Genomic DNA, 27,146 nt, shown 5'->3' on the forward strand with positions numbered 1-27,146 from the left:
GATACTTGCTTCGAATGAGTTTCCAAGGAACCTTCCCATCCCAAAAGACGTTCTCTGGGATATTTGCCCAGGGTGAATTCCCAGCAAATGCAAACACAGCCAGAGCGAACTCAGGTCTTTATTCAGGTATTCATGGAGAGGAGACCGAGCTGTTTGTCTCAGCGCTGAGATGTAATAGACAAGATTGTGGTATATGGAGATACCAGAAATTATATTGGAAGCATATGCTGTTCTGTGATTTTAAAAATATTTTTATTTCTTTTAAAATTTTTACCTAGTTGACTGGCTGGAGCTGTCTGTGAAGAATAAGCCCACTTATCAGTGGTATGGGTCTTCTTGTATGTGGCTCTCAGGGAGGTTGCAAAGCCGGGTGCAGCATCCCTGCCCTTGTTTGATGTCAGGAAAGGCACCGGGGAGCTAAACGACCTGGCAGAGCCCGCGCTGGCGATAGCAGAGCGGCGAGTCCAGTGCCTCAGCCCCAGCACTTTTTTTCCCCCGAATGTTGCTATAGATTTCTGCCAAGCTGATACCAACCAGGGCTTCACGCTTCTGCTCTGCTCCCTGGGGGTCTGAGCCTTTCCCAAGAGGAGCAGGGACCCTCCCTGTGCTCCCCCTTACAACACTCTGGGTGCTGCCCCACCCCCTGCATGAGCCACCAGCTCAAACCAAGCCAAGGTTGTTTATCCAAGTTTAGGGTAATAGCTCCAGCACTGGAATTAGGAGGATTAAAGCCAGGATTACAAGTCAAATTAACACAAAACATACAGCTGAGTCTCATGAGCAGGGCACCCACCTGGCCATTGCTGCATCTCTCGCTACACCCCCTGTTGAGAGCATCGGTGTCAGGGGACTGTGACCCAAATTTTAGGGAGAACATCAACTGCCTGGTAACCCCCTTGTTTGTCTCTGTGTGTGTGTCCTTGCTCTCACCCGTGGTCAGCCCTGGCTCCCAGCCTTTTGGGTGCAAGCCATCTTGGAGAGGATGCGGAGATGAGCACAAGGACATGGATCCTCCAAAAAAGTTTTGCCTCCAGCATCAGTGAGGTTTACCTGGATTCTCTTATGCCAGAGGAGCAAAGCTCTTAATTGCTCCATTTTCTCAGAGATTTAAATCACCTTTTTTAGTTATTCAGCATGTGGATGAGGACTTTTCCCCACATCCTTTAGGGACTCCCCGGCTTTCCTCAGCTTGTCCCCCACTGGCTGTTGGGCAACTTTGAGCTCATCCCACCAGGATGGAGGGAGGGATGGATAGATGGATGAGGAGAGGAGCCTGAGCCATGGATAGATGGATGGGGAGAGGAGCCTGAGCCATGGATAGATGGATGGGGAGAGGAGCCTGAGCCATGGATAGATGGATGGGGAGAGGAGCCTGAGCCCGTGGGGTGACCCACTGGAGATGCCCTAGGCGTTCGTTTCTTCAGGAGATACCCCAGCTATTTTAACAGGCAACACCTCAAAGGCTGCAGCAGGAGCCAGGAGGACAGGAAAGGCCCTTTTCTCATTGCTGGGAAGGGTTATCCATCAGTGCTGCCTCTGGAATTTCAGTTCCCTGTCCTGGAGATTGAGGCTGTCGTGGGGCTGGATGTTGGGGGGTGATTTGTGTCCCCAGAGCGGGGAAGCAGCAAAAGCCCAGCACCAACCTTGGGCACCCTACCCAGCTGTTTTCTGCTCTGCCTTGGGTCTTTGGGCAAAAAAAAAATATCTTTAAAGAGGCAAATGGCAGTGCAGACATTGTAATGAGCAAGTTGAAATCCTTTGGTAAACTGCTCAGTGCGAATGTTGCATTTGTTGATGTATTCTCTTCAGAACATCTGCTTTTCTCCATCTGTATCGGTCTTCCCAAAGTCCCTGCTTTCACCAGTTAATAGCAAGAAATATCGGATGAGCAAGCAAATATGTTCAGGGCTTGTATTATGAAGACAACACACAAATAGAAAGAGATTCATCTTTTCATAATGCCACTTTTATAAAAGGCAATAAAAATACAGTGCCTTGTAAAGGGATAAACAGGCTGAATCTGAGCTGCTGCTGCGGGGTTGGGGACAAGAGACAAAGTGAAGGGAACCAAATTAATGCATAAAAAAGTAAAGGAAAACTCAACCTCCGGCTGTATTATATGGCAAATGATCTGCCAGTGGGGAAAGATACATCTTAATAGCAGTTTTTGAAATGAGATGAATACTGTATACAGTGCATTACGAAGCACAGTGTGATCTGAATCTTAATCAACACAGGGAAATATAAATCTGGAAATAATAAAGATGAAATCAATATTGATGGTTAGAAGTAAAAGTACTGTATTTGCTATAGTAAACGGTTTTAAGGTCCCAGGGAAAAATTTGTTCTAGAAAACCCATAGTAATTTACTATAGTTTCAATAGCTGGCACAGCCCCAGCACATTTTGGTGGCATTTATATTGTTGCTATAGAAAAATGTAAAAAGCAACAAGAAGAAAAAAAAGCCCGTCGGTGCTCCCTGTGTAGTGGTGGTGCTGGAAGTGAATTGTTCTTTCCCCTGGGCAGGCAGAGGCCGTGCTGCCATCCCAGCTTGGGTGGAGGCACGCAGTGGGATATTCCCCTCCTGCTTAGCTGTCACTGAGCAGAATAAGTCACTTACCTTGTCCTTCCCAGTGTCTCCACTTACTAAGTATAAGGCATCAAATTCTGACGAGCTCCAGAAAACCTTTTTGCGTTTGAGGTTTTGCTTTAAATGTCTTATTTTCTTGTCCTCTGCCCAGGTGACAAATCACAGTAATGATAGGTGATGTAACTTATGCTTAACCTTCTTGTCATCTCTTTAATACGTTAAACGCAATTTGCTGCTCAAGTGAGAGCCCTGTGGCCCAGCAGGATGAAAACACCAAGGCGGCTGACTGGGTGCTGCCTGTGTTAGTGCTGACACTGAGGCCCGTCAGTGCTCCCGATGTGGGAGCATGGCTCTTCCCCCCCAAGCATGAAATCCCTTGCTCAAAATCATGCGGATTTGGAGAAAACTAGTTTGACAAGTAAGGGTGATGGGCGTGCAAGCGATGGGAGATTTCAGCCTGGCTCCTTATTTTGGAGGGACGTTTTCTACCATTTTTCCATCTTCTTAATATATGCCAAGAACCGTGGTGGACATTTTTTGCATCACTTTGCAGTAACCCTCTGCATTTTGGAGAAAATCTTGCAGAGCCCATGTGGCGCAGCTGTCTTGTTTGTGAGAACCGGGAGTGCCATCTGAGTGTGATGATCAGATATACATTTTACATCAAAGGGCTCTGAGTTGAAATCAGTGTGTTTGGGGAGCAGCTGTAGCTTACAAGAGCTGGGCGAGCTGGCATAGATGCTGGGCCAGATCCATCACCCAGTGGAAACCGCCACGGTGGCTGGAGCTCTGGCAGGACTTAGGCTGGCTGCGAGGCTGGGCCTGGAAGAAAGCCATTTATTTAGGATAACAATCCTGATTTGAATGTGTTTGTGGGTGTCCAGTGCTCAGCCCTGGCTGAGCTGAGGTCTGGAGGTCATCAGAGGGGAGATGGGAACTGAGGTTGCTGTTGGCTTTTGAGATTTGCCTAGTTATTTGGTGTTTGGGAGTGGTTTCACAGCCAAGAGGGAATTGGGGTAGCTTCTGGGAGGATGCAGATGTTGGATTGTGGGCTAATCTAGTGCTCTGAAGCATGGGAGCAGGGTTGCTGTGGCTGTGCTTGTCCTCTCTCCTTGCCAGGAGTGATAGAGAAACCTGAGGAGCATCTCCACCGAGCCAAGGTCCCTCTGCTGTTTTGGAGCAGGAGGTTGGGCTCGCTGGCTCTAAATTCACTGCATCCTTGTGACGTTTGCTCCTAAACTGCCCATCCCAGCTGTTCTGTGTTTACTGAATGCCTGTGCATCACCTGCGTGGTCTGATGGCTGCTTGCGGGTGGAAAAAGGGTTGCAGAAATGGGGGGGTTGCGAGCTTTCAGGGCTGGCTGAGCTGTGCAGCCCTCAGACTGGGAGCATTTTATCTCCTTGGAGCCACGCTGACAAGTGGAGCTTATCGTAGGTCATTTTTGTGCCCATATTTTACCAGGCCCTCATGAGCAACCTCCCTGCTGCAGCAGTTACAGTAGCTGGCAGGATACCTGGGGTTTATTCTCTGCAAAGGTTGAAAGTTACTTGGGGGCAATGGTGTCCTCTGCATTTAATTATTATTTCTTAAAAGCCTAAGATATGTGGCTCCCTGTGGAGGTACGCAGGCTGAATATTGATGGTCATAAACCATGCCAGAAGGAAAAATGTGGGCTGCTTGCTGCTAGCAAATGGACTTTAAATCAACAACCGAAGCAGTATTGGTTCATAAAACTAGGATTTTTTTAGCCTTGAGGACAGAGGTACTTTAAATCCCAGCCTTCGGGTTCACTGATCTGCTAGAGAACAAACATAAAACTTCACCGGGAAGGACCTGACATCAGCACATATTTTTTGTGCCAAGAGTATTCAAGGTGTAGCTCTTTTGGTTTTGCTCACTGCTTATGATATTTCCTTGTATTATAATGATCTCGGCAGCAGCAGGAGGAAAAACTTATGACCCAGATGCTGCAGAAGGGGAAATTATTTACTGCTATAACTGCACTCGTCGAGACGTGGTTGTTGTTGTTTGCAGTGGAAATGGCAGGTGAGGCGTTGGAGGTGGAGAGCTTGCTCCTTGTCAAGCCTGGCAGGGCACCGCTGCTGATGGATTGAGTTCTCTTGCCCTTTAATATATTACAGCAGGTTTTAATTGACACCTGGCCTCTTTACAGTGCTCTGTCGCTCCGCCCGCGCGATGTGTTATGTAGATGAGTTTAATGGTGCTGTTTACCCAGGACGGTATTGATTGCGAGGTTTAATTCGATAGACAGCGTACGCAGCTAGTCAGACTGGTGGAATCTGATCTCAAGCCTTGGTGGGAAGGTGCCTGTGGGTTTTGCTGGGACTGTGATACCCAGCTCGAGCCTGGCCGACGCTTGCCCTGGCACCCTGTCCCACACAACCCTCGCTACGGGACCTGGAAATCCACTCGCCTAAATCTTTGGTGGGTGGGCTGGCTCAGGCCATCCACGTGTCTTGTGTGTTTTGCATCTGTCTGCAGTCTGCTCCAGGCCCACAAGCTTCCTCAGCCCTCCTCTGGTTTTGCCTTCCTTTCTCTGTATTTTTGAGTATTTTTCTACCTTTTTTCCCAGCACAGCTTCCTACATGCACCACAAGGGTGATAATCACAGCAGATGATTTTCAAACATAACACATCTGAAATAAGAAAAACAATTTTTTCCAGCCTATTTAATTTTTCCCTGTGTAGAATGCACAGATGTATCCATGTTTATCAGCACGCTGTGAAAAAGTGGCAAAATACTGACTTCCATATGTTTTTAATCAAACCTCTTGGAAGACAGTGACCTCTTTGCCCAGTACACGCTGGACCAGGCATTCCCATGTTGCATCCTGGAGCTAAGTTCAACCTGCTGGCAGCTTCCAGGGGTGGCAAGTTTGCTGTTAGCACCCCTGGGTGTCACCACTGGATGACATCAAGTTTTCAAGGTCTATTTTTTTCTTTTTTTTCCCCCAGGTTCCAGCCAGCAGCTGGGTTGATGGAGAGGATCCAAGCTATAGCTCAAAATGTCTCAGACATCGCAATAAAAGTAGATCAGATTCTCCGGAACAGCCTCCTGAATGGGAAAGGTGAGTGTCTCCAGGGGTCCCCATGCTCCAGACCTCCTATGTGTTATGCAGTTGCAGTAGGGAGATCCAGCCAAGCCTACCATGAAAAATTTGGTAAAAAAGCAGGGGAATGGATGCTGATCTGAGGTTACCCAACTCATCCTTCTGCAGGACTAAGTAGGGCACCGAAGCTCTTCGGCAGACCTCCTAGGGCTGCTTGTGTCCAACTCTGTGCAGATGCAGCACATGGTCACACCATCTCTTTGAGGGAAGGGAGGTCCTGAGTGTGGTCTGAGCCTTCTCAGAGATTTCCAGGACTCTCACCTTGCTATTTACAGCCAGGAAGCCTGGAAAAGGAGGCTGCATAGGGAACCACTCTCCGTGGTCTCTGACAGCAGTGATGTTCTCCTGAAAGCGTTGACTCACTTGGCCCAGGAGGACTTGTGAGACGGGGAGATCAATCTGTAGAGGAGCAAGACCCGGGGAACTCATGCCTGCAAGAGGGAGGAATGGTGACAAATCTGAATTGCTGTCAGAAATAAATGCCACAGAATTAAATGCAGATTAAAGATGAGGAATAGTGCCAGCACAAACACCTGGATAGAAAAATGTGTCAGTTTGGATCCAAAGCCCAGAGACTGGGATCCAGCACCAGGAGAGATGTTCCCATCCCACTTCAGCAGTGCTGGGTGGGCAGCTGGGCTCTCCAGATGTTTCTCTACACAGCCATCATCAAGTAGAAGATGCTTCCTTTGCCTCTTCCACCTTGTGCTTTTTCAGTTATAGGCAAAGGAGGGCTTATAGGAGGGGTGGTGTCTTTTTTTAATCTAACCACAGAGGAAGAAAAGATCCTATTACCTTTTTAGCTACTTCTGTGCCTTATTTTGGGGCTGACCCCAGGGGGCTGAGTTTTCTCTCAACAACTCAGCAGGACAATTTTTATTGCAAGTTTATGGTGTAAAGGCTGTCAAGTACTTCCTTAGATACCACAGCCTGCTTACAGATGATTAACAGGAGTGTGGATAGGTGGGACCTGGGGTCTCGACCAGGCTGAGAGCAGCAGGGAGGTGCTATAAAGAGACCTGCTGAGAGTTATGAAAGGGGAATACAGTCTTGGCATTGAAGCAGGTCTGGGGGGGTTCCTGTTTCCTCCGTGACCTTAGGGAAGGTGCTTCACATCTTGGTGTCCTGCTCCACCAGGTGAGATGGGGCTGTCTGCTAGCCCATCTGTGGTGCCAATGAATGTGCTTGGGGGCTGGCAGCCCTGTCCCATCCCGTCCCATCCCGTCCCATCCCATCCCATCCCATCCCATCCCATCCCATCCCATCCCATCCCATCCCATCCCAGTGTTTCTAGCTGCTCTGCTGACATGTCCTGACTCTCCCTGTGCCTAAATTATCTTTCTGCAGTGGTGGAAGGCAGGAGGGACCAGTGCGAGGTGCCCAGGGACCCCAAGTTCCCTGACTGCGCTGGGAAAGTGGAGGTGAGTTGGGGTTCCCTGTCTGGGAGAGGGTCTCAACCTGGGGTGGACGCTGCTGGGAAGGGCACAAAGCAACAACCCCAGGGGTTAAACTGGGAAGGGCAGTGGGGAGGGGGATTCTTTCCAGAATAAAACTGTTTGCTTTAAAATGGGAAAGGTGCAGCCCATTGCAGAAGGAGGAACAGAGCCAAAGATGTGGAAAGCAAAACACAGCTGTGCTGCTAGGAGAAAACACAAGAGAGGTGTCCAAGATCCTCTGGGAGCCTTTGCTATACGAATGTAACTGTTTTCCCCAACAATAAGGCATATACCTTCAGGTTTAGTCATACAAAGCACTGAAACCATGGTACCCAGAGGTGTGCAGGCAGCAGCAGAATCAGCTCTGTGAGACCACCTCTGCTTGCAGTCCTCCCTGCCTGGAGTTTCTGTGTTTAATGACAGAAGCGTGGTGAGAAGAAAGCACTGTCACATTGTCTTTAAATATCTGGAGTGTTAGGTAGCATCTGGGGAATAATCTCAGCGTTGCACAGAAGAGTATCTCGTTAAGGTGTCCAGGACCTCCATCTCAGTTAGGATGTCCTGCCTGACCCAACCCGCTCTTTAGACCTGAATGCAGCCTGGCATTTGACCTGGAGCGTGATTGCTTTGTCAGAGAGCATATTTACAGGAACTAATTAAAGCATCTCTCTCTTCCCTTCCCTTCCTAACCTCCTGCTTCAAGCTCAGGCTTCTGCAGGTCTGAGTCTCCCCGAAAAGATGTTGAAGCGTATATTAAAATGATACTGGGGGATTGTATTTTCCTCTTCCCCTGGTGCTAGACATCCTTTCCTTCCATGATTTGAGTAAATTCGGAATGTAATTTAATTGTGGAAGGCTGTAATTTGATCTCCTGTCCGGGTGATTGCTGCATTCTACGTATTGGGTGCAGCGACCTGTCTCCTGAGTAGATTCGGTTTTGTAGTTGAATTAGGAAGAGGCTGGCAAGAGCCGTTGTGGGGGATGATAAATCGTTCTTCTGCTTGCTGGTTATTCTCCTTCATGTGAAATCATCCTTGGGGACTGCTGGTGGATCTGTCTCCTTGCCCTGCTGTGCCCAGAGCAATGAGATCAGCAGCTCATCTCACTCCCCAGCAAAAATAAGGAGAAGAAAACCCTGTAGTGTGTCATTTCCTAGGGATTAATGGCTGTGCCCCTGGGGGAGCCACATGACAGTGCTGGAACCAGTGCTAGAAACCCAGCAAACCCTCCTCTGGGGTTGTTGCACTCCTCCTCTGCCTTGTGTGCCCTGGAGGCACCAGATGGGCAAACTCCTGCACCACGGCAAGGGTGCTGGGTGCGTGCTGGTTCGCAGCCCTTTATCCACCCTCTGCCCTTCATTTCCAGCTCCCAGCTAGAGAAAGGTGATGGAGAATAGAGGTTGCCCATAGCAGGGCAGCTCTCAGGGCTGCCTCATCCTCTCCTGGCTGGAGGACAAGCCCCACAAGTTTCTTTGTCCCCTCACAGTGGATGAGGGCCAGGTGGACCTCCGACCCCTGCTATGCGTTTTTTGGCGTGGACGGCACCGAGTGCTCATTCCTCATCTACCTCAGCGAAGTCGAGTGGTTCTGCCCTCCCCTGCCGTGGCGAAACCGGACGGCGGCTTTGCCTTCCCCCCCGCCACTGCCCCGGGTGCAGGTAAGGTGGGGGCAACCTGTGTCCTGCCAGTCCCAGGGGTGTGGGGGAAGATGATGGCTTCAAGGCTGCTGGAAATAAATGTTCCCAGAGCCAGCAGTGTCAGCAGGGCCATGATGCCTCACGTGGGTTTTCATAGAATCACAGAATACTTTGGCTTGGAAGGGACCGTGAAAGGTCTAGTCCAACCCTCCTGCCATGGGCAGGGACATCCTCAGCTAGACCAGGTTGCTCAGAGCCCCGTCCAACCTGGCCTTGAATGTTTCCAGGGTTGGGGCATCTACCACCTCTCTGGGCAACTTGTGCCTATGTCTCGCCACCCTCCTCATAAAAAATTTCTTCCTTCTAATCTGAATCTACCCTCCTTTAATTTAAAACCATTACCACTCATCCTGTCCCTACACCCCCTGATAGAGAGTCCCTCCCCAGCTTTCCTGTAGCCCCCTTTACGTACTGGGAGGCCACTCTAAGGTCTCCCCAAAGCCTTCTTTTCTCCAGGTTGAACAACCCCAACTTTCTCAGCCTCTCCTCATAGCAGAGGTGCTCCAGCCCTCTGATTATTTTTGTGGCCTCCTCTGGAAGTGCTCCAGCAGGTCCATGTCTTTCCTGTACTGAAGAATCTGGGATGTCACAAGATGCTCTGGGTGCAACAGGGCCCCTGGGATTTGGTGCATTAAGTGGAGGAGATCTGGTGTCAGGTCTGGCTGCCCCTGGGGAAGCTGTCCATCCAGGAAGGACCCGCAGCACCTCAGCTGTGATGGGCAAACCTCTGCCAGCCCCCGTGGCAGCCCAGGGGCTCCTCTCACAGCTGCTTCCCCTACACTCAAAGTGCAGAGTGTGCTCCTTTCCTAGGCAGCTTTCCGGAGCGACCTGGCTCGCCTCCTGGAGCTGATCGGCACGGGCAAGGAGTCCCTCAGCTTCATGAAGAAGAGGATCCGGCACTTGGCCCAGCAGTGGCTGCTGGCGGCTCGGCGCCTCGAGCAGAAGCTGAAGGGCCAGCAAAGGGACCAGAAACACGTACGAGCAAATTACATGGGGGGGACATGGTGGGGAGATGGGAAAACAGCCCTTGGGAACGCAGAGACAGCTGGGATGTGAGCGAGCTGGGAGGAAAATTCATTTATGGAAGCATGTGGGTCTGCAGGATCGGTCTGTGGTACATGGGCACAACTCTGCACACATTTAGGATGTCACAGGACGGGTGTTGCTGAACAATGAGGTAAATTTTGGAGATGAATCCTGGTGGGTGGGAGACAGCGTCCAGCCAGTGGACAGCCATCAGCATCAGGCGGGAAGTCTGGCACGTCTCCTCTGTGGAGGTGCCAAGGTTGCTGGTCCTCCCGTTTGGTGTTTTTGTGGTGCCCTGCCCTTCGGTCCCTGTCTGCTGGGACATCTGGCTCCAGTCCGGGACAGACTGGGATGTACATCGGGAACATGAACCTGGTCCTGAGATACAGAGTTCCAGTTGATGGGAGCTGGTAATCTCTGACTATTGGGTCTTTGCTAATTGGACGTAGATCACTTCTCTTTACACCTGACTGATTTCCCTAATTACAGCATGCAAAAGGAGCTGGAGGGAATCAGAGACCATAAGTCATTTTGGGCTGGAAAACCCAAATTGTCCTTTCCCCCAGCACCACCCATCCCAGCGCTCACCCCTCTCCATGTCTCTCCAGATCTTGATCCACATTGGCTTCCTGACGGAGGAGTCGGGGGATGTTTTCAGTCCGCGGGTGCTGAAGGGGGGCCCGCTGGGTGAGATGGTGCAGTGGGCTGACATCCTGGCTGCCCTCTTCCTCCTGGGACACAGCCTGAGGGTCACAGTCTCCCTGAAGGAGCTGCAGAGGTGGGTGCTGTCGTGCTATGGGTGTGCGGTACCCCCCAGGAGGGTCTGCCCCCCGTGCGTGTGTGGGTTTGCATCAAGGTCTTGCATGAAAACACAAAGTCTGCAAAGGCTTGGGGGTGGCTTTTCCCCCACCTGCATCTCAGGCAGTGCTGGTGCTGTACTGGTGTAAGTGCTGGGTGGGTGCAGACCACCAGCATCATGGCTAGGATCAACCCCATCCCTTCTGCATCCCGGGAAAGTGGGAAGGACTTTGTAGTAGGCTTTGCAGCAGGGCTTTGTGTGGGGCTAATGTGGAGATGTCTGGGGCAGGGCTCTGCCCTTTGGTCCTGGCACTGGATCTGAGCAACATCAGTTCCCTTCTGTCAGCCCACGGCATCACCCGTGTCCCCTGGCACCTGCCTAGAGCTGGGTGTGGGAAAGGCTCCCTTTTACCCCCCTTGTTCCCCAGTGATGCTCTCTGTGGGGCTGGTGGCCACGTGGCTGCAGGATGCAGGTGTCCTGCAGGTCACTGGCTCTTCTCACCGTACATGGCTGTGCTCAACCCTTGTGGCTTTGCCGGCGTTGTTGGAGCAGTGACTGTGCTCTCTTCCTTCCTTCCTTCCCTCCCTCCCTTCCTGCTCCACTGCAAGGCAGGCAGCTGGGGCGGCTGCCAAAAATAACCTGCCTCCCTTACAGGGGGGTGACAGCCACCAAGGGTGGCAGCACCTCAGGAGGTGCTGCTGGTGGCCTGGGGACCTGTGGGGGAATTTGCTGCTGCTGGGGCACTTCTCGCAGAGGGATGGACTTTTTCTGCCATGGGATATGGGGCGACGCAAGGTGAGAGTGTGAAAACAGCTACACTGGGCCACCCTACAAGTGTCTCTAGGCAGCACCCTGGCTCCAAGAGGGACCAATATTAGATGGAAGAAGTAAGAGTGTGAAGATAAGTGTGCTGTATTCCTCTCTGCTGATGCAGTTCTGTTATTACCAGGCTGACGCTGCTGCCTCCTGTAACCTCACAAGGTTTCTTTGCCTCCTGTGAGACATCTTGTGTAGAGGGCAAGTGCCAGGGAAAATGCAAATTAGGATGGGTTATAAATCGAGAAAAGCCTGAAGCTGCCTTGGGGACTGGGCAAGTCTTGGGTGATGCTAAGCCAGCATTGGCTGCATAATGAGCCATGCTGAAAAGGGACTGAAAAAAACCAACAATCCTGGGGAAAAAAAAAAAAAAAGCCAACAAAAAAATCCCAACCCAACCCCTGCGGCATTCAGAATTAACGAATGGAATTAGCTCCCAACTAATTAACTCAAAAAAATAATCCTGGTCCTAATGCAAAAAGCAGCAGCTTCTCAAAGAGGCGGGCATGCATCACGGCGATCTCCACGTGGCATGCTGAGCTAAATTGACATGCTAAATAATATCTGTGTACTCAAGGATGAAAAAAGTTGATGGCTGGGAGGGTTGTGTTGTTGTGTAGTTCTTGTTTGTGTTTTTTAATGAAGAGCCTCACAGTGGTCGTTTAATGAGGTGAAGGAGCTGACCGAGTCTTATGGGGGGTTTTGCAGCATCTGCTTCCCTCTGCAAGTGACTCTGGAGAGAGCGTCGTCACTACCTGTAGTATTTCACCTTTCTCAGAAGCGCGGGAGCTTTGACATCTGTTGGCAGTGATGAGAGCTCCTCTTCTCACGTGGATTTGGATGTGTGCCCTGGGATGCCTGGGAATGGCAGCTCCATCTCTTCCCTTTGTAGCTGCGAGGGGCGCGAGCGAGCCAGGCTGGGGCTGCACATCTTGCACTTCTCTGTCCCAGCGATAGAAACCGTCCCCACCTCCCCAAGCATGTGTCCTGTGCCTGGCTTTGACGGCATTTTAAATGTTGGACACCCACGTCATTGGTCCACCTCCAGGTTGATGGGGCTGGGGTGACCAGAGGCAGGACCTGGGGCTGTAGCTGGGTCCCCTCTGTCCCTTTGGAGACTGAGTCCAGTGTTTGCTGGGACCCTCCTGCAGCCCATCAAGAGATGGGTTAACGTGGGTGTCGGAGGGGGAGCAGTGGTCCCCCCCAGGGGAGGACCGAGCGGTGCCAGCAATCCTGCTCCGTGCTTTCAGACCTCTCAGCAACATCCCTGCTATCAGGCTGGTACAGCATTAGCGGTGGCTCTGAGGAGTGCTGAGATAAGCCTTTGCCCAAGCATAAGCGAGCGGGAGGCTTAGCAGAACACGTGTAATTAATCCGGAGTTGTGCTAATAGTTAATCTTTGGTTCTTCATTGAAGCCTGGAGGGGACTTTACCAGTAGCCGCAGCTCTGGGCAGGGGTTGGTACACAGCGGGGGGGGTGCACGAGGGGCTAGAGCTGGGCTGTGAGGATGAAGCAAAGCTAAAGCTGTGTCACCATGGAAGACTCAGCCCAAGTACTCTGATTTCTTATCCCGTCTGCTCCTGTGCCACCTCCTGAAGCAGCAGAGCTTTGCTCTACTGTAGACTGAGGCTAAATTTGTCCTCTCCTGTCCTGGGTACCTCTTGCTGAGCTTGCAGCAGGGCAGGCACCAGTGTTGGGGTGGGTTTGAGGATATTTTGCTCCAGCAATGTGAAATATTGAGTCCACTTCTTGTTTATTTTTCTTTGGCAACCCCTGCTCCTTTCACAGCTCGGAGCTGTAGCTGCTCCCACCCAGCACGGCCTTCATGGAGCAAAGGCTGGTGCCCATAAATTATTCAGCATGGAATAACCTCTCTCCTGGTTTATTTCTTGTCTCTTCAAATTTCTGAGCTGATTTTTCTACACGTATTGATCATTGGCAAGGGATCACTGGAAGGTTTGCCTGCATACACTTCAGCCAGTAGTTATTTGAGAGCTGTTCATTATTAGCATCTATATTGATTGCAATGCAGCAGTGCCTGGAAGTGGTGGTCAGGATCGGGTCTGAAATGCTGGGGATCAGGCAAATGAGGAGGAAAAGTTAAGTCCCTGGTCCAAAAAAATGGTGATGGAGGGCTGGGAGTGAAAACAGGTTGGGAGTGTCCCCCCATGCCGGGGGACTCCAATGGGAAGAGCCGCCGATACCAAGCCATGAATAGCAGAGGTGTTAAATTGTTCTTCTCCCAGTTTGGGGGACCAGTACTAATCTGGAGTGAAGCCAGGTAGCTCTGGGGACCTGCAGGTTGGCTCCACTGCTCTGCTGGGCACTGTCCAAATGCTCCTGTGAGGTCTGAGATCGAAGCTGCTGAGCTCAGCCCTGGTTTTCCAGGGCTATCTTATCTAGTTTACCTTTTTCCCACTATAGACCTTAAAGACCTGTAAATTCCACTGCTGTGTCCTACCAGAGGCTAATTTTTCTCCTGTAGTTGAACTAAGTGCACATGTTTGTCCTCTTTTGCATTTCCTGGTGAATTTGTGAGCTGCTTCTGATGAGTCTTGACAGGCAAGGGGTGAGACATGGGATTATCTGGTGGCTGGCGCAAAGCATCGCTGGGCCTGTGCAGCTCCCCGGGAGGAAAGCAAAGTGTCGAGCTGGAGCAGGGAGTCAGGAGCTGTCTTCCACCTGAGGTTTGTGCTGGGTGGTTAGGAGCAGTGGAGGGAGCCAGCAGCATTTTGAGCCCCATCTTGAAGCAGGGAAGGAAGAAACATCCCGAATCAGAATGCAAACACTTTATTCCTGCTGAAGACCCCTTGTACTGCTTTAGTAGCCGACATGTGCTTTCAGGGAAGTGAGAATCAAGGCTGGTATGCATGTGTGTGTCGCTTGGTAGGGGAGGAGTGGGAAGTGCCTGAAAGACCTGAGCTGGGTTGTTAATGAGGCAGCTCAGAAGGAGATGTTGGAAAATTACAAGCAGCGCTTTGGAGTGATGGCTGCACCGGTGCAAAAGCTGCAATAAGCCGAGCTTCCTCCTCCTCCGGAGCACCCGTGCCCGGGGGCAGGCAGGGAGGGATGTGCTTGGCCTTGCCCCCCAAGAAAAGGGGCACAACAGGCACTGTTAGGACTTCCAGCTCCTACCCCTGTCCTCAGGTCATGGGAATGGTCATGTCGGCATCTCCAGCTGCTTTTACGGGGCTAAGGGAGAGGCTCGGGGGGGACGGGGGTGCTGTGCTGCGAGCTGCTGGAGTCACGGGGAGTATTGATCTCAGTGATGCTGAAAGGTGCTTTTGCAATGGTCCCCCTGAAATTAACTGCTCATAAGGCAGGACAGAAAGTCGAAGAAAACAGGATTTGATGTCTCGTGGGGTCAGAGCTTTACAAAGTGTTCTTGGAGCTTAATTGCTCTGGTGTCAAGTCCTGGTCTCCTAATACTGGCCGTAGCAAGGCACTTAATTTATTAAGCACGTGCTTGTATCCCATGCTGGCAGCCCTTTCCCTGCCAAGCAGTAGCTGTGGCCAGCGTGTGTTTGGGTGACGAGCCACTGTCTGTGTGTCGGGGCAGCGTGGACGGGCTACAGGAGGGCCAGCGCCATGGCGGGACAAGGTGCAGCTCCCGCTGCTGTCGCTCTCCTCTCATTGCCTGGCACATAATTGTAGCTGCTATTTTCCTGTGCTTTCCACAGTCACCGAGGTGTATTCAGGCTGCAAAAAGGCTGTTCGAATGGAAACACGATGTCCAGACGAAGGCATTTCTAATTATTTTCTGGCAGATAAAAGCTATCTTTCTGTCTTGCATCTGTTCACATGAAGACCTGTGCAGTGCCCAGGCTCCAGGCTTCACCTTCTCTTGCCAAGTTGGCAAATACAGTCCTGCCATTGTGCGGGCGAGCCAGGAATTGCTTGTGGAAACAGCCAGAAGTGACCAGTTGTTGGCGGTCCGGATGGAACTTTGTGGTGTGGCTATGGGACTTATCAGCTCCGTGCTGGTGGGGAGGAAATCTCAGCCTTTCATGTAGCATCAGATGTTCCCATTACTTGAGAGCGAGTGCTTCTGTAAGCTGTTAGGGCTACTGGATTGTTCTTTTTCTGGCCAGGCTTTGATGTTCCTGCTGGGACACTATTGTGTTTGGGATGTTTTAGGCTTCAGAAAGGCTGGATGTTTGGTTACAGCTGAAGATGGTGCCCCTGATTGTGGGTACTTGACTGTTGCAGTCCCTTGCAAAGAGAGATGATGAAATCTGAACCAAGAAGTTACACAAATGCTGGACACACCACTTGGATTCTCCAGTCTGTAGTTTAATCGGGACATGTTTCCAGCAGACATATCTTAGGTGATGGGTTAGGCAGGGGTCTGGGACGTTAGTGGTAGAAATCAGCTTCGCTGTAGATGAGATGTAGATGGTAGACCCATGAAGATTTGGCTAAAACTGTCCCTTCATTTTGAGCTGCTGGGGCAGTTGGGACAGGAGAGGACAGCCTGTCTGTCCGAGGGTCTGCCCAGGCACCACGAGCACATGAGTGCTCAGCTTCTGCTGCTCCCTGGAAGAGCCCAAGTACTTATTTCCCTTTCCTGGGAAATTTCTTCATTATTTGCTGAATTTCAAACAAGAAAGAGGTCTTTCCTCTGGCACCCTCCTGTGTATCTCCAGGGTCTGACGATGCCCGGCTGAGAGGGCGATTCTTGCCAGAGGATGGTGGATCCCATTGCCTCCCCTGCTCCTCTTCCCCTCTTCAGCCAGGTATAGCTGCTTGCAGAGTAGCAGTCATGTAGCTCCTCAATTAAAAGCCAGGTACATCAAAAGAAGACTGCAAAAGCCTCTCCCTTTAATTACAACAGCTTCCCAGCACCTCTGAGGAGGCAGCTTGGAGCTTTGCTGGCAGCAGCTACACAAGGAGTGGGGATGAGCTGCCCTGCCGTGGTGAGTAGCAACGGAAAGGGATTTCTTCCATCTTTGAGGGCTTTATTTTGTAGGAGAGGAAGTTGCATAAATTAGCAGGAATTACTGAGCTGTTAAATTACACTCCTTCATGAAATATGTTTATTTTGTAGCCAAATGACGACTCGCTCGTTGGCTTCTTTGCCATTGCAAAAACCTCTGCTTTGTCACATACAGGTTATCATAACCTTATTAATTGCTGGGTAATTTATATAGGTGAGAGGAGGTAATGCCTGGTGTGCGGGGAGGGTTGATTGTTCCTGTGGGGGCCCAGAGCCCTTTGGGCTGGCAAGACTGGGGAGGATGGAAGTTTCAGCGCACCCAGAGATGGTGCAACCGGGAGCCCTGCCTCAAACCCAGCCTCCAGCCCCACAGGACTGTTTCTGGAGGCTTTCAATAAGATGCAAAGCATCCCACAATCTTAACTCCTCATGGCTTATCTTTGCAGCCTGGAAAAAATGTCTTCCTGGGGAACTCCCGGCAGAGGGGATCTCCTGGTGGAGCCCTGCCGGGACCTGCTGCTGCTCAGATGAACAGCAAAATCTCAGCATCAGCTGTCTTCTGGGGACGTGCTGCAAAGATTTCCAGCATGTGCTGCATCCTGCCGTGATGGGAAAACAGGGTTTTGTTGAACCTCAGAAATAAATAAATTGATTGCTGAACCTCACCCCCCAGATGGGTAGGGCTGTGTCACACAGAATCGATGATGGGCCAGAGAAACAGTCCAACTGAGCATTGCGAAAGTAAAACCATTGCAGGTGGTTTAAAAAGCATACTGTAATTGCTCGAAAAACCTTGCTTTTGAGGTCATCGTGTCCCTTCTAGCAGGAAAAAGAGCTGGGAGCAGAGCCCAGGCAGTGGGGCGTTCATCTTGTGGGCTCTGATTTGCACTTTAAATTGCTCATGATGGGCTTGTCACAGACCCCCAGGAGCTGCTCGGTCTCTGCTCCAGCACCTTTCCTCCCCCTGATAAGGGCCCTGTGCTTGCTGGGCTCTTGTAGACAAGGAGAAGGCGAGGGAGCAGAAAGGACAGAAGCCCTCCTCCATTTCCCCTGCTGCAGTCCACCTTGCTGATGACAGCAGATGTGGGCAGAGAAGATGCAATTAAATATAATATAGGATATTGGCCCAGCCTGCCAGCAGATGCCCATGAGATCCATTTAGTGCTGGACTTTTCAGCCCCAGGAGTGATAACATGGAAGGAAATGTTGGGTTAATTTGAAAATAGGTCAATGGGATGTAAAGATAACCCTGCAGTCATCTGATTTCAGAGAGCCTGCACCGCACTCGGGAAGGGAACGCATCCCCTGGTTGATTAAAGTACCTATAAGGGGAAAATAGCAGGACGAGAGGCTGCTGTAGGTTTATTCTGGAGTAGGCACAGCTGGTGTAGGCAGCTGGCGGAGAGACGAGCTCTGTGCTTGCATCCGCTTGGATTGAAGCCGCTTCGGCTGCTCTCTCCCAAAGAGGAGTGAGGGCTGAGCCGATGCACTAATCCTGGATGTTGGGATGGGACAAGCCATTGAGTCACCTGCTGGGACCCTATAGGTGCTGAATCAGACATAAGCTGGTCGTCATCCTTGGCTGGTCTGGGAGGGGAGGTTTCTCCCGGAGCTGGGATCAAGTGGTTTTCAAAAACAAATCTCTTGGCTGTGCTGGCTGAGAAGAAGGCATTTGCGCTCATCAATTTTATTTGCGTAATTTCAAGCACCATTAATAGTACATGGCACGAGGAAAAATCAGGGAAATCTCACTCCAACCATGAGTGAAATTGGGTTTAGTAGAAAATTAGTTGACTTAACTGGCAAATGATGAAAGCTTGAATAAAGAATGTTTAAATAAGGAAGAATGAAAAAAAAAAAAATCCACCCCACCTCAGAGGTGCAGCCTGGATTTGCAGGATTGGAATATTAAGATCAGTGGTTATAAAGTGTTTAGGAGGGATGCGGGGGGTAAGTGAGAGAGATGCTCTGCTCCAAAGACACTGGTCCTGCTTTTAGATCTATTCCTGCCTCGCAGCCTTGGCGCTGGGAGTATAAATGAATGTGGCAAGTCCTGAGCACCCAGAGAGGGGATGTCTGGCAGGTCGCGGTGATGAGGGGGAGCAGGGGAGCCAGACCTGCTCTATTGAAGCAGTGGAAAGTTTTTTGGAGGTTTCAGTATGAGATACACTAACTGCTGTCTCCCACAATCCCTTGTCAAGCTTGGTTAGGGCTTTTTAAAATTACGGATGATTTTGTAATGGAGCGGCTTGTGTGATGTGTACTAGCTAGAGGATGGGGTGTGCTGCAAAAGACACGTTACGGTTTGGGGATTTCTAGTTAAATACAAGGTTTATGGATCGGCTGAGTTTTTCACCGCAGCGCCGGGTCGGTGTAAATCAGTGTTGCCATTTGGCTGATGACTGAGGAAGAAGCAGCGTGTATGTGAGAAAATGTGATATTTTGTATTGCATCTCTGCAAAATCCTGGGGTTTTTTACTGGCTTAAAAATTCCCCTTCCCCTTCAGCCTCCCCAAGAGGAATGGATCTCCTTGTTGCCCTATTTATCGTACTGAGGTGGCTGCTGGAGGTGAGAGCCTTTCTATTCCTGCCATCTTCCCAATCAGCCATGTCGTGTAAAATTGTGCATAAAAGTGATAAAACTGCAACCTGTTTCCCCCGCGGCTGACCCAGCCGGGCTGCCCTGAGCTGATGCTTGTATTCCTTTTGACAAGAGCAATGAAGCAGCTGCAAACACAGCTCTTTGCCTTAAATTAAAATTGTGTTTTTCCTGTCTTTGGCGAGCAGTGTAGTTCCACGTTTACTTGCTCTCTGGAGTAACGGTCGTGGTCAGGATTTTGGGATGAGCCTTCAGCGGTCTCAGGTTGGGATGGGGCTGGAAGAAGGATCTTGGTGCCCAACGCTCAAGGCCATATTAGAAGAAGAGTGAGATATGGCCCGGAGCAGACCAAGAACCCTTTATCATATCTATAATGGCCAACAAATTCACTGGCTACATATGACCCCTTCTGATGTTGTTAGTGAGAGATTGGAGAGCAAATGCTTGTGATAACTGTAATCACTTGGCTGTTTCCCAGGTGGGAGTGCCATTGATTTCCTCTGCAAGCAGCCATGGGATCGATAGATGAAATCCTGTGTGTAGTTGTAGGTCTGGGCAAGGGATGAGCACCCTATGGATGTGCTCCTCAGAGGATGGATCCTTGGACTGTGGGTCCATTCGAGCTTCAGCTGAGCAACAGGTAAAACCCAGGTAGGGCTGGAAAGAGGATTCTCAGGTTCAGAAAGAGAAATGCAGAGAAATTAGAATGAGTGAGAGAGGTCACATAGAGGGAAAGCTTCAAAGCCTGGGAATGTAAAACCTGGCTGGACCTTTATTCCTAAGAAAAGGGAAAATACAGGTATGGCTGGGATAAATTCCTATCTCCAAATAGGTGCTAGGAAGTGAAGAGCTCAGAAGAAAACAAAGACAGACATCTTGGCAGGCAGGAGCTAAGGGTGAGATTTCACACTGTCTGAGCTCAGACTTGCAAAATAAAACAGAAATTCCTCAGCCCTGTTAGAAGGACTGAGAATGAAATGGGGTGACTGTGTGGTGGGAGTGGGGCAGAGCCCAGGCAGACTAAATCAACTCAACATTTTGGTTTTATATGAGGATGTTGCTGTTGTTCTTTGGGTATGAGTGGGGTTATGAGAGCAAAGATGAGGAATTACTGTCTTTAGGAGGAAAGAAATACAAGAGCATTGAAACTGAGGGGTGGATCATTTGTATTTCTGAGCAAATTGGCACTCAGAAATCACAAGTACATGTAACAAGGATTTTTGAGAAACCTGCTGAAGCTGGAAGGTGTCACAGGGTTTTTTCTGAGAAGGAGGAAACGTGGTCCAGACAAGCAGATGGGCTGTCAGGCTGACATCAGTGGTACACTTAGTGGAACAGCTTTGCAGAGAGGGATTCATCAGTTCACAGAGGTAATTGAAAATGGAAGTAGACATACTGCAGGTTTACCAGCCTTGTATCATGCTGGATTAATCACATATCACCCTGGCAGCAAAGTAACTGATGATCTTGATTGATAGAGAGATTGTAGTTGATCTAGTTTATCTGGATTTTCATAATGCATTTTATCTGCTGGAGGAGGGAAGAGGGGCTGAGTATGGCTGTTGTAAGGAACTGGCTGAAAACCCACTGAACGAAACCCAGAGTCTGTCTGCTTCAGCTTTTTTCAACTATTTCATAAATGGGACAAAAATGAGAAATATTAATTAAATGTACACAACATCCAAGGACAGGCTGTACCACCAGAATCAAGGAGAAGCTGATGGTGCTTTGGGATGTGGTGGGTACCTCTAAGGACTGGAGTAACAAAAACGGTGAATGACGTGTGCTGGGAGGGATATGGGGCTGGGAACAGGGAGATTTAGGCTAAGCTGGGAGCCTTGCAGGCAGGGAGGAGGGGAAAGATGTGGCTTTACAAGTCTGTCACTGATGTGATTGCAATGAAAGCAAACGAAATCTGGTGTCTTTGACAAGAGAGGTCCAGGGGGAGTGTTTGTGTTGAATGAGATGCTGGTGAGCCCTGGCTGGGAATGCTGTGCAAAAGCCTCATCATCCACATGGGAGGAGCAGGAACTTGGCTGAAGCAGGTGCAAAGATGGGGAGGGACCAGGACTCCGCCAAACCTCATATTTTTGGCCCAGAAAATAAAAACTGGAGAGAAGAGAACCATTTGCCTCCCATTCCATCAACTAGAGAGCTGGTTGATGGCCCCTGTAATGCCTGGCAGGGAAACGAATGTTTGTGTTGCAGGGCTTTCTTGGTCCTGGGGGGCTGATCAGTCCCTCCTGCTTCTCCCCAGTCATTTAGGGGTGCCTCCAGGACGGGGAAACTGCCCCTTGACCAATCCCTTGCCTTTTGACCTGATTTACACCGACTACCATGGTCTCCAACAGATGAAGCAGCACATGGGGCTCTCCTTTAAGAAATACAGGTAAGCAAAACCACTCCCTTCTCTTACTCTCCATTTCATTAATTAGCAAGCAAAGACTAATGGTAATGACCTCGAAGGACAGACCCCACATCCAAGGAGTCGGACCCTTTGATTGCACCTTTGATTTTTGCCTGACTCTGCCAGCTCTTGCCTTGCTGTGTTCCCTGCCGCCATGGCACGAGGCGGTCTGCTCACTCGGGAGCCTCGTGTTTAAGACGAAACCTCATTAGAAGAGACTGAATTGGGAAGAAAACCCTGCGTGTGCCTGTGGTGTGTGTGTCCTTCAAGTACCATGCCTGCAGCCTGGAGACAGGGGTGGCCATAGCACAGAGGGAAGTGAAAGCCTTTTTTATTTGCAAGAAGCCCCATCTCTGGCTCCTTCAGCATCAAGACAAATGTCATCATCCCCGGGTATATCACCAGCCAGGAAAATATGCGATTTAATTTAGTGCTGATAGTCCTGCTATTTATTATTTTTTCCCCCATCTCTTCCATTATCCTACACAATTTTATTAGAGAGAAAAATGACAAGTGGTATTATTGCTTTTATTATAAATGCATTTGCTCTCGCGTTCAGCTTGTTTTGCTCTTCCCTTGCTTGATGCTCCCCTTCTCTCCTCGGTCTTGTGCTGGTAATGGCTGCCTCAGCGTTGCTGGGATATTGGGAAAAGCATTAACAAGTCTTCAGGAGATACATCACTCTCACAACCATCAGGGAGATGAAAGCCCTGCAAAGGGAAATTGCTCGTTACAGGAGGGAGCAGTGGGTTGGGAAGGGCTGCTTGGGATGTTCCTGCACCCTCTGCTCACGGAGCAGACAAGGGATGAGCTGCTTGGGAGCACCAGATGTCCCTGGCAGTGGGACTTTCTCATACTGAGGTCCTCAGGTCCTGTCTGCTCTCCCAGGTGCCGCGTCCGGGTCATCGATACCTTTGGGACGGAGCCGGCATACAACCACGAGGAGTACGCCACCCTGCGCGGCTACCGCACCAACTGGGGCTACTGGAACCTGCAGCCCACCCAGTTCATGACCATGTTCCGTAAGTGGGGGACGGGGGCACGGAGGGGCAGTGTCAGGGGCTTGCAGGCACTGCAGAAGCAGGTCTCACCTCCTTCAGGAGGTGATGCACGGGCAGTGCCACCCTCCCTGGCTCCGCGCCTGCTTCCCCTTGCCTGCAAGGAGCTTCCAGATCTGCTTGGCCATCTCTTGGGCTATAGAAGTGCTCTGGGGAGAGAGGCCTGACTCCTTCCTCTGCCATGGGTTGCTGGCTCCAGCACAATTAGGGCCAAACACAGGGCACAGCCAGCAGCTTCCAGCTCCCAGGAGGGAAAATGCAGGGTGGTTTTGGTTGCAAAGCCTGGTTTTATTTCAGCTGGGTTTCTACAGGTGAGAGGCAGCTCAGTGATTTGATGACCTGTTGGCTGCTGGGTGACTCACAGGTTGCTTTTTCCTGGCTGGATAAAGCCCTTTTGGCAGCTTTGATGCCTTACTTTTTAAAGAGTTGCTTGAGTTAGTTCCAAAGCCTGTATTTTATGAGCTGCTTGGATTCATGCCAGTTTTCCTCCAAGCTCCAGCAAGGCTCTGGAACCCGGCTCATCTCAGCCCCTGTGCTGCAACGGGGCTGCGTTCTCAACCCCAGTGAGGTCCCAGCAGCAAACATCTGTCCAGCCATGTGTCTTCTCCTCTTGGTGTCCACAGCTCACACCCCCGACAACTCCTTCATGGGCTTCGTGTCGGAGGAGCTCAACAAGACAGAGAAGCAACTCATCAAGTCCAACAAAGTGAGCAGCATGGCGGTGGTGTACGGGAAGGAAGCCAGCATCTGGAAGGTGGGTGTCCTCGGCGCTGCGGGGAGCACCCAGGCGGCAAGGGGCAGTCATAGGCAGAGCTGTGAGGCAGCACCAGCCTCTGGCTCTTACCCTGAGCTTTTGGGGCACAGATCTCGGTGTGGTTCTAGAGAAGCATCCTTGTCCCATTCGTAGAGGGGAAGCTGAGGTTGCTGCAATGATGTGACGTGTCCAGCACCTCCAAGCCAACAGGGCAGAGGCTGGTGAGACCCCATCCCCTGCTCTTTGCTCTAGGCAGTGCTTCCTCCCAACAGGCGTGTTAGACTGAGGATTTCATATCGATGATGTTATGTAATTAATTGCAGTGATTGCCATTAGGTGATTTCCTGTGTTATGATGTGGATGGTTTGTCTCTGCTTTCAAGTACCCTGTGAAAGGGGGTTGTGCTGCCCTGCTGCCTGCCCACACCTGTAACACCTGGGGGTGAGGGGTGGGCAGCTGCATGGGGGCAACACCCCCAACCCCCCCAAAACATCCCCCCTGCATCTCCTATAGCACCCAGGGGATGTCTATACTCCCCCCTGGCTTATTCAGAGCTAGCCAGCTGCTTTTCCTTTCAGGGCTTAAAAAAAGGAGCTAATTCTCATTGTATCTTGATTTATTTCTGTTTCTTTTCCCTTTGTGCGCTGCCTGGGGCTGTTCCAGTTGCAGGTACTGTACCCCACCAGCTGCTGCTGGGCTTTACCTCTGCACATCTTCTCTCAAGAGAAGAGGTTTTGCTGGAGCTGACTTTGCCGGGATTGATGCCGGTTGATGCAGCCGGGGGCTGTGTCCCCTCCCCATCCCCAGCTTTCCTGATTAGCAGCTCTGTCCTCACAGGGAAGCCTGCAGTGGGTCAGGATCCAGCCACACCATCTCCTGTTCGCTGGTGTTTGTGGCTTTTTCATCACCTTCCACGTCTGAGAGCAAATCCCCCCAGCATCTGCCTAGCTCAGGGACTCCCTAAAAAACGTACTGAAACCCACTAAATCTCATTTTAGTGCAGCTGTAACATCTTGTCTTCTTTTTCTACCATTCCCTCACCCTTTCTTATCCAGAAGTTTCATTTGAGCCTAGTTAGGTTAATTTGGAAGGGCACTAAAGACAGTTAAAACCTCAGAACAGACATTTCCCTCCACCCTTAGTGCTATGAACGTTTGCTCCTTTTAGCCAGAATTCACAAACAACACCAGTTTCCCCAAAACTGCATATTTGTCGTAATTTATTACTGGGTGAAGGGGCTGGGGCTGGTTCTTGCTGGTGGCTGTTCCTTGAGGCCAGGCTGCCTGGGCATTGCTTTGTCTCTTGTGCCACCCCATGTAATAAAATAAGGGGGAAAAGGAGCGTTTTCTTATTTTGACTGATTTTGAGGTCTAGGAAGGAAAAGAGCACCTCCATCTTCTGGAGCCGGGTGCTTATTTACAAGCCTTGGACCAAGCGCCGTCTCCAGGGTAGGATCTTTTTGACATTTAGAAACATTTCATTAAACCTACCTTCCTGTTATTTCTCATTTCCTACCCCTCTGAACTTCTCACCTCTGGCTCGCAACAGGAGCCAAAGTTTTAATAAGCTGGGAAAGGCCATTTTCATCAGGCTGCTGCCCAACTTCCATGGGTCGAAGCGGCTCACGGTGCTCAGATGCAGCGGTGGTGGGGGTCTCCCATGCCAGCCCCCTCACCGTGCAGGGGGATTGGTTCCCCCCCAGTGATGCTCGGTGATGCCAGGCGCTACCCAGGGACTATAATCTGTGTTTCACTCCCATCTCCCCAAGCCCTTTGCATTAGGGAATTGATGTCAAAATGGTGCTGATTTGGGTGTTAGTGGCACTGTGGCCAGGATTTCACCCTGCAGGCTCATCCCACCAAAAGCACTTGTTTTAAGCCTTAGAGAAGTCCAGGGGTACGTGGCTGAGGGCAGAAATACAGTGTTCAGGAGGCTTTAAGGCAACATACAGAGTTTTCTCAAATTCCCCATTTATACCTCCTTATTCCCTCCCAATCTCTGCTCTTTTGGGGCCTGTTGCAGCACTGGAACAAGCTGAAAATGCAGCATACAGAGAATGGTCCCTGTGTACTTTTTCCAAGCAAAAAAATTCTGCACTAGAGAAATTGTTAAAATGGAAGACTCCTGTGGAGAGCAGAAGGAGGAAAGCCTCCAAAAGAAGAAAACTGGTGACCCCCTTGATTTTTACAGGGAGTAAAACAGGATTAAACCTGAGTAAGAAAATCCTGAGGACTTGTTACTTGGAATAAGAGGCCATTAGCAAGCTCTGGTCTTTGCAAGCTTCCCTCTGAATCCCCTGAAACCTTTAATTCAGCAGCTCCAGAGTGGAAGATGCCCATGGAGGCGGCGGGGGAGGCAGGGGCTTGAGGTGTCGATGTTCAGGGTGCTGGATCCCACAGCTGTCTGGGCTCACTGGGAGCCTGGGGTGGTCCAAGACATGTGTCTGAGGGATGCAGAGGGGAGGGTGTGGGTTTTGCACTGCTGCGGGTTGGGCTGAAGCATTTTGGGTGCTCTGGGACAGCAGTTTGAGAGTTAAATCTCTCCCCTTCACCGTTTTTCTGGTGTGGTTCACACCTCTGCCTTCCTCTCCAGGGCAAGGAGAAGTTTCTGACCATCCTTAACAAGTACATGGAGATCCACGGCACGGTTTATTACGAGACGCAGCGGCCGCCCGAGGTCCCGGCGTTCGTCAAGAACCATGGGCTGCTGCCACAGCACGAGTTTCAGCAGCTGCTGAGGAAGGCAAAGGTGGGCGAGAGCCAACTGGGGTGTCCACGGGACCCTGTGCCCTGTTAACCAGCCAGCAGTGAGAACTCAGTTGCCTTGAGAAAGAAAACCTAATTAAAGGAGGAGGTTGGGGGAAAAGGCTGTTATCTGCACTCCTCCCAGGCTTGCAGGCACTATCAGCAGGCTAATTAGCAGGGAACCGAGCAGAGCACATAATTTCAAATCAAGATGTATCTGACGAGTTTCTCCTTGCAGACTGTCCGCAGACAGAGTACAAAGTTTCCTGATTAATTCATTTATTGCTAAGTGGGGTGGGTTTCTTTTCCCCCCCACGGCTGTGATAAAAATAAACGTGATTCTTGGAGTAAGTGTGTGGGGTGTGGGCACATCCTGGTCACCTTCACCTGGTGTCTGGGGAAAATGTTGTTGATTCACCACTCCAAATGGCTTTGGCAAAGCAATATTTCTCCACACAGGACCAGTATGATGGTCGTAGCCACCATGAGGGAACTTGCAGCTCCTGAATACCCTGTTGCCTTGCACAAGTGGGCTGTGAGCCGTGGGCCAAGGGGATTTTTTAGCACATTTAAGCTGTGGCGTGTTGAATGGCATGGAGCTGCCTTAGAGGCTTGGTGTGCAGGACCAGAGCAGCAGAGAGGGGTGCTGGTGGGTTATTTGGCAGATTTTCCTATGGGGTTGGCCAAGTTCGCTCACCAGCACATGCATTTCCCTTGCAGCTCTTCATTGGCTTTGGGTTCCCCTACGAGGGTCCTGCCCCACTGGAGGCAATCGCCAACGGCTGCGTTTTCCTGCAGGCGCGTTTCAACCCCCCGCACAGCTCCCTCAACCACGAGTTCTTCCGCGGGAAGCCGACTTCGAGAGAGGCGAGTCTGGCAGGAGGCGAGCGGATGGGCTGGATGGAGCCACCCCCTTTACACCAGGATTCAGTCCAGCCCAGGGAAGAGCAGTAGCTAAACTGGGATTTTTATTTTTATTTTTTTTTTGGCAAGATTTTCTCCAAATGCAGAATTGCGGATACCTGCAGATGGGGTCCCCTCTCCCATCCACGCATTGTCTCCATCTGGAGCACTTGGATGCAAGGGGCCTTGCCGTGGGTTTGGGGTTGCAAAGGAGAAGGTGGTGCAGGAGATTTCTGCAGACCACAAACCCC

At 50.6% G+C, this 27,146-nt stretch overlaps 1 protein-coding gene across 2 annotated transcripts in view; it reads left to right on the forward strand.

The window, feature by feature from the left end:
• Positions 1–27,146, forward strand: part of MGAT5B (alpha-1,6-mannosylglycoprotein 6-beta-N-acetylglucosaminyltransferase B) — a 69,818-nt gene that overhangs the window by 31,820 nt on the left and 10,852 nt on the right. Inside the window, exons 4-13 of one of the 2 annotated variants that reach the window (XM_074847019.1) lie at positions 5,567–5,679; positions 7,069–7,142; positions 8,643–8,813; positions 9,663–9,827; positions 10,487–10,656; positions 21,287–21,418; positions 22,325–22,458; positions 23,118–23,254; positions 25,841–25,996; positions 26,713–26,859. In XM_074847019.1, coding sequence (XP_074703120.1) covers positions 5,567–5,679; positions 7,069–7,142; positions 8,643–8,813; positions 9,663–9,827; positions 10,487–10,656; positions 21,287–21,418; positions 22,325–22,458; positions 23,118–23,254; positions 25,841–25,996; positions 26,713–26,859 — 1,399 coding nt within the window. The remainder of the gene's footprint in view (positions 1–5,566; positions 5,680–7,068; positions 7,143–8,642; positions 8,814–9,662; positions 9,828–10,486; positions 10,657–21,286; positions 21,419–22,324; positions 22,459–23,117; positions 23,255–25,840; positions 25,997–26,712; positions 26,860–27,146) is intronic. The other variant, XM_074847020.1, reaches the window with a different exon arrangement.

Source organism: Strix aluco, chromosome 21, assembly GCF_031877795.1.
Source record: "Strix aluco isolate bStrAlu1 chromosome 21, bStrAlu1.hap1, whole genome shotgun sequence".
Classification (NCBI taxonomy): domain Eukaryota; kingdom Metazoa; phylum Chordata; class Aves; order Strigiformes; family Strigidae; genus Strix; species Strix aluco.